This window comes from Tachypleus tridentatus, chromosome 8 (assembly GCF_004210375.1).
Source record: "Tachypleus tridentatus isolate NWPU-2018 chromosome 8, ASM421037v1, whole genome shotgun sequence".
Taxonomy (NCBI): Eukaryota; Metazoa; Arthropoda; class Merostomata; order Xiphosura; family Limulidae; genus Tachypleus; species Tachypleus tridentatus.
Genome location: NC_134832.1, coordinates 40,552,199 through 40,558,712, shown reverse-complemented (window position 1 = coordinate 40,558,712; position 6,514 = coordinate 40,552,199). Strand labels below are relative to the sequence as shown.

At 32.8% G+C, this 6,514-nt stretch overlaps 1 protein-coding gene across 3 annotated transcripts in view; it reads left to right on the top strand.

Moving 5' to 3' along the window:
- Positions 1-5,811: 5,811 nt before the first annotated feature.
- The window catches only part of LOC143222232 (TGF-beta receptor type-1-like), a 123,902-nt gene continuing 123,199 nt past the window's right edge, over positions 5,812-6,514 (top strand). For all 3 annotated transcript variants that reach the window (XM_076448451.1, XM_076448450.1, XM_076448452.1), the window contains exon 1: positions 5,812-6,325. In XM_076448451.1, the coding sequence (XP_076304566.1) occupies positions 6,247-6,325 (79 nt within the window). In that variant the 5' untranslated portion in view covers positions 5,812-6,246. The remainder of the gene's footprint in view (positions 6,326-6,514) is intronic.

Sequence of the window (6,514 nt, the reverse complement as noted above, 5' to 3'; positions counted from 1 at the left end):
TGTAATATTTTTAACTTCGTTCGGGTGAAGAGTGGCTAGAGTGTGGTTGTAGATTGACCAGTCAATTTTTGTGTAATTGTAAAGAGGTGGAAAGTCGTTCCCCGCTAGTACAGTGGTATGTCTACAGATTTACAACGCTAAAATCAGGCGTTCGATTCCCCTCGGTGGGCTCAGCAGATAGCCTGATGTGGCTTTACTATAAGAAAATACACACACTCTTTATTTTAATTAAAGTTTTAATACCCATACCAGCCGTCTTGAGAAAACATTTTTACTTTAAGTGGGTTTCTCGTCATCACGAAAGTAAACCAAAATACCTAAAGACCGAATGGAGAATATAAAAAAAAAACACACTTAAATCATCTCCTGTGAATGTGTATTCCCAAACAAATATACCAATAAAATCAAGAAGTCGAGAACATAATATCTCTTCTCCATTACAGTTTCTGACAATATATTAATATTTATTGTATTAAAATGATGGTGTGGTGCATGGCTGTAGCTACAGTGAAAATATAACCGAAATCCAAACATCGACATAGGATCAGCCATACACATTATATACTCTTTCCATATATCATTCCGCAATATTTAATTTTAAAATTAAATAACACGTCACATTTAATTCTAAATTTTGACCGAGGTCCAGATCTAGGTGACCTCGTAGCTGGTTGCAGCCATATTGTAGTGTATCACGAAAATACTGGCCAGATTTAAATTATCATGTGATAGGAAGAAGAAAAAAAAGTGCATGTCCTCCATGTAACTGCACGACCTATACACGACTTTGTGGGAAAAAAGAAACTACTGACGATATTCTAAAATTTGTTGTGCAATAGGAATATTGACTGATTATTTGGAATTAAGCACAAAGCTACACAATGTGTTTTGCTTACCACGGGTTCTAAACCCGGTTTCTAGCGGTGTGATTTCGCAGATTCGCTGTGCCACTGGAGACAGGGAGAGTATGGTGAATCCAATAAATTACAGATATGTTTTTCTTTTAGTGCAAAGCTACACAATGTGCTACCTGTGCTATATCCATCAGTGACATCGAAACCTGACTTTTAGCATAATAAGCCGTTAGGCTTACCACTGAGCCACAGGGGAGGCTTGAATGCTCAATATCATATATAATTTTGTGGGGGTTAAAAAACGACGTGTATCAGTTAAGTTAGTCTGAATGTGTATCAATAACCTCATTCATGAGCAGGGCATTGGGTTTTTTTTTTAATTATTATAGAGGGTTTGAAATTTATTTCTCGAGAAGAGAGTTTGTTGGTTTGATTTTTGGGTGTTCTTGCAAAGTTATTAGTTATCCCTAATTTTAAACTATAGAAAAGGCAGCTAGTCAATATCGCCGCCGACGACATTTCTTTGATCGAATAGTGGGATTTTATCTCACCCTTATAACGCAGTCGCGAATTTTTTTGACAGGCGACAAACTGTGGACTTGAAAATTCTATGTGCGATACGTTAACCATTGAACCACTATCGACTCAAGAGTATGGTTAACATATTTTAAGTTGATTAGGAGATGCTAATAATCTCTTCGTGGAAGGAATTGTGGGTATTCCTTCAAATTACCTACAATTTGTTAAAACACTTTGAAGGAATAAATATTTGTATCCTTTCTGTTGATAAAAAAATATCCCTCCTGTTGTCTCAGTGGTAAGCTTAAGGATTTATAACTCTAAAGTTCGTGGTTTTTTCTCTTTGATGGGTACAAATAAGGGAAATAATAAAACGAAATAAAGGAATAATAATAAGCACTTTCAGAAATGAATTGTGGTGTATCCTGTAAATTATTGAAGAGGCGATAGAAAGAATGGTATGTATCCACCAAGTTGCTGAGTCGTACTTCATGGGACTTTAAATATAAAGAAATATCAACTATTCGAAAATAACAGTCGATATAATTCACGGAGATGTTTCAGATAAATTAGTTTTAAATATGTTATGAATATTAGAAAATATATACAATTATCCCAACTAGCAGCGTGTAACTATTGTTTCCCCAGTAGCATGCACTGACAAAATCTATAAAAAAAAATAATTTCATTGTAGGGTTAGGTAAACTGAGAGATTAACCCATTCAAACATCTCATATGTATTTGTGTACTGCATTGCCCATTGTAGTCTGCTTTTGACTAAAAGTGATGTGTAATACATAAATTGGATCATTTTTTTCTTTTTTTATGTGTATACTCCGGGTATTGTTATTTGGAAATGTGTTACAGCAACTGCTTATCACAAATTCATTTCTCCATGGATATCATTCAAGTACACCAAAAACAGCAACCAATACTGACGATGAAGCTAGCATATTGGCATTTTTCACACTTGGAACACATTTTTAACACAACTATTAGCTGTTTGCCACCATTTTATAGTACTGTTAGCATGTTTATCTCATCTACATTTATGTCTATATCTGCTCCCATTGTGGAGCGATATCGGTATTTTTCGATTTAAATTGTTTCATTTTATATTCTTAATACCTTTACAATTAATACCATTGCATACTTATGAATTATTGACTTACCAATTAACTTTTAAATTACCCAATATATATTTGTGATATTAATCAATGGCAGATAAATTTCTCAACTTTTCGTTTGATGCGAAAATGGTTTTAACAGTTGAAACTGAAAAAAAAAAAAGCCTTAAGCATTTCAATACAAATCATTTAAAATCTCTAGTGTAAATAGTCTATATTAAATTAACTAACAAAATTTAAATAAGTTGTTGTTTTGAATTAAGCACAAAGCTACACAATGGGCTATCTGTGCTCTGCCCACCACGGGTATCAAAACTCGGTTTTTAGCGTTGTAAGGCCGCAGACATACCGCTGAGCCACTGGGGGGCATTTAAATAAGTAAGATGCTTACTTGTTCCTAACAATTGCACTAAAGTGAGATATAACAAGTTTTACTTTGGTTGTACTATCACTTTTAGTATTAAATAAACTATTTTTAGTATTAAATAAATAAATAAATTCTGAGGGAAATAGATGGTTTTATGATTATCTTAATTGTTTTTCTTCACATGAAAGTAGAAAGCCTCTTAAGAATTAAAATATAAATTAATCTTGATTTTTAAAGCCTACATTTACCTTGAAAAATACTCAGTTATTTTTAAAAAAATATAATCCTACTCAGTGTCTCTAATGTGTGAGTGTGTGTTTTATTATAGCAATCCCAAAATCTTATCAACTGTTAAAAAAACAACTTACCTGAGCCTAAAAACATTCAGAAATCTCTATATAATCTAGAAATGGCTATTAAATTGCGTTTATGTTTGGTAAGTTGATAAATAATAACAATACATATGATTTTTAATGTTTTTTACAAATCCATTGCTAATGTAAAACATTTAATTCCTATTTAGAAGCCTAAACATAACCTTCACGATCAGTGATGTCGAGAAAACCCACTTGTGGAGAAAAATATATGTGTAGAAACGGCTCGTTTTGGTTGAGAAAACTTTTTACGTAAAGAAGCGAACATCAGCCAGCTCATTCATCAAAGACTCCTTTAATTTCAAGTCTAATCTTAATCAACTTAATCATAAAGCCTTAATGGCCAGTTTTTTTACAGAAATTCCAACCGCTGAAGCCTGCAAGATAGCCTTGGAACTCAATATCCGAGACCCTAACCCATCTATAGACATTCCCAGCAACCAATTAGCAACCCTCATAAAATTCACCACGATGAAGAGAAACTTCTTGTTCAACAACCACAACTATATACAAACAAATGGCCTAAGCATGGGCAACCCAGTATCACCAGTTCTAGCCAATATTTTTATGACACAAGTTGAAACACAAGCAATTAACACAGCATTGCATCTACCACTATACTGGTACAGATACGTAGACGACACGGTTGCGGGATTAACATCTACAGAACACACACTTAATTTTTTCAATCACATTAACTTTATATATCCCAACACAACTTTACATGTGAACAAGAAGAAAGCGATCAAATATCATTTCTTAACCTCAAAATTACAAGAACCGATACACAATTGAAAACAGAAATCCACCGAAAAATCACCCATACTGGACTATACATTCCTTGGGACTCAGCACATGTAACAAAACAAAAACTCAACATACTAAGAAACCAAATAAACACAGTTATAAAACTATGCTCATCAGATAAAATTAACGATGAATTAGAAAAAATAAAACAATACTTCATCAACATCAATACATTTCATCCACAAACCGTAGAAAACATTATACAGAAAGCAAAATCAACCAACAAAAGTAAATATATCTCACGAATCAAAAAATCACGAAACCATATACTGCTGCATACCATATATTCCCGACATCAGCAGAAAAATAACCAACATTTGGCAAAAACTAGTAACAAAATATGACATTTTAGTTAATACCAAATTTATTCAAAAACCAGGCACAAAACTGAGGTCTATACAATGTAAAAACTATACTGACAAACATCACACCAACATTATTTATAAAATACAATGTGATAACTGCCACGACTTCTATACTGGAGAAACAAGTAGAAAAATGGAAACCAGATTCAAAGAACATAAAAAGTCACCTTCACACGTTTTCGAACACTGCAAGTCAAATAAACACAACATAACCATAGAAAACACTCAAATACTAAATAAAGAAACAAACATAAACAAATGCAAAATTAAAGAAGCCTTACTTATACAACAACTCAAGTCCAAAATAAACCAATAGAAAGGAACACCTTTATACCTATATTAAAAATAATATAAAATATAATAATAATAAAATAAATAATATAAAATTATATATTCAAACATCTAAGCACACCCTCTACATCCCGACACTCAGTTACACAACCCCTTTCAAAATGTGGTCAGCTTCCGGTCAGTTACATCTTTCTTTCTTTGTGAACAGGCCCGGCATGGCCAAGCGTGTTAAGGCATGCGACTCGTACTCTGAGGGTCGCGGGTTCGCATCCCAGCCGCACCAAACATGCTCGCCCTTTTAGCCGATGGGGGCGTTATAATGTGACGGTCAATCTTTGTTGGTAAAAGAGTAGCCCAAGAGTTGGCAGTGGGTGGTGATGACTAGCTGCCTGGTCTTACACTGCTAAATTAGGGACAGCTAGCACAGATAGCCCTCGAGTAGCTTTGTGCGAATTTCAAAAAACAAACAAACAAGCTTTATGCGAAATTAAAAAAAATCAAACTTTTACATTTTTATATGTGTATACGTACAATACATTTAAAGTGTAAAGTATAATTTTAGTTAATAGATATATCCAGTTTATTTAATAAAGTTTATAATGTAAGTTATCACAATCAATTATTGTTTATTGAATAGGAATGGGATAATTCTTATTCATTCAAAAACATTTTAAACAGTGCACTTTATCATTATTCTTAACTTTCTTGAGCGCTAACTTGAGTTTTTTACGAGAAAATTTTCTGAAGATAAAAAAAATATCGAATGCATTTTATTAGCTTGATATTTCGCTATAGATATTTTCTAACGAAGCTGTAGAAACGAAATATTGAGCAAATAAAGATACATTCTGCAACTATAATTATTTTATTTACCAGAACAGCGTGCTTTTTACATTCATTTCTTAAAATAAGTGTCGTGATTGTTTATTTCTGCTATTATTAACAGTGTGAATTTCAATTTTTTCCCAAATACATGGCATGATAATCATATATTCCGAAGAGTTTGGCGTTACTTGCCTAACACCCTTACGTTAAAGGGGTTGATTATCTATGCAGTTCACACTTAATGTTATTAATACAGCTGAGGGTTTCCATCATATCAAAGGCGGTATTTTTTAGAAGTTGCTCACTAGATTGCGCTACAATCAACATTTTGCTTTGTACAGGCGTTTTATGTATCATCGATAGCAGCAATCTGAGATTTACGAAGATTGATGGGAATGGAGTGTGAGAAGTTTAAGATTTTAAGCAACTCATTTCCGTATAATTTTTTATTTTTGTTACTACTAATTTCTGTATAATTAATTCGAGAGAGAGAAAATTGTAGAAGCGTCTTTTGATGAATCATGACTGACGCATCTTAACAAAGGATAAATCGTGCAATTTCTATATCAAGGTATTAAAATTTCCGAGAGACAATTCGCATTCCATGTTATCTGGGACATCAAGAGTCTTATTCGTTTACGTTACAACGTAGTTTATGTGCGAGTACGACAAGATTGTAAAATGTTGTTATAATACTTAATAAAGAAATTAATAGTTATGTATATTCACGTCAAAATGAGCTGGAAGACCGTGATCGTTATCGTAATTGTTGCAGAAATCCATTTATGGGTTTCAGGTAAGAAAACTTTTGTAATTTATAAATTATAAACATTCTAAGGTATCGACAATTTGCGTGTAAACTAGAGCTAAGCATGATGGAAATTGAGGTGCTGATTAACTTATAAATAAATCTGCGATTTGAAACATTTTGACAAAGAGTTAAACCAGTTTAAATATTAAATATTGAAAATCAACTATTTCTTAG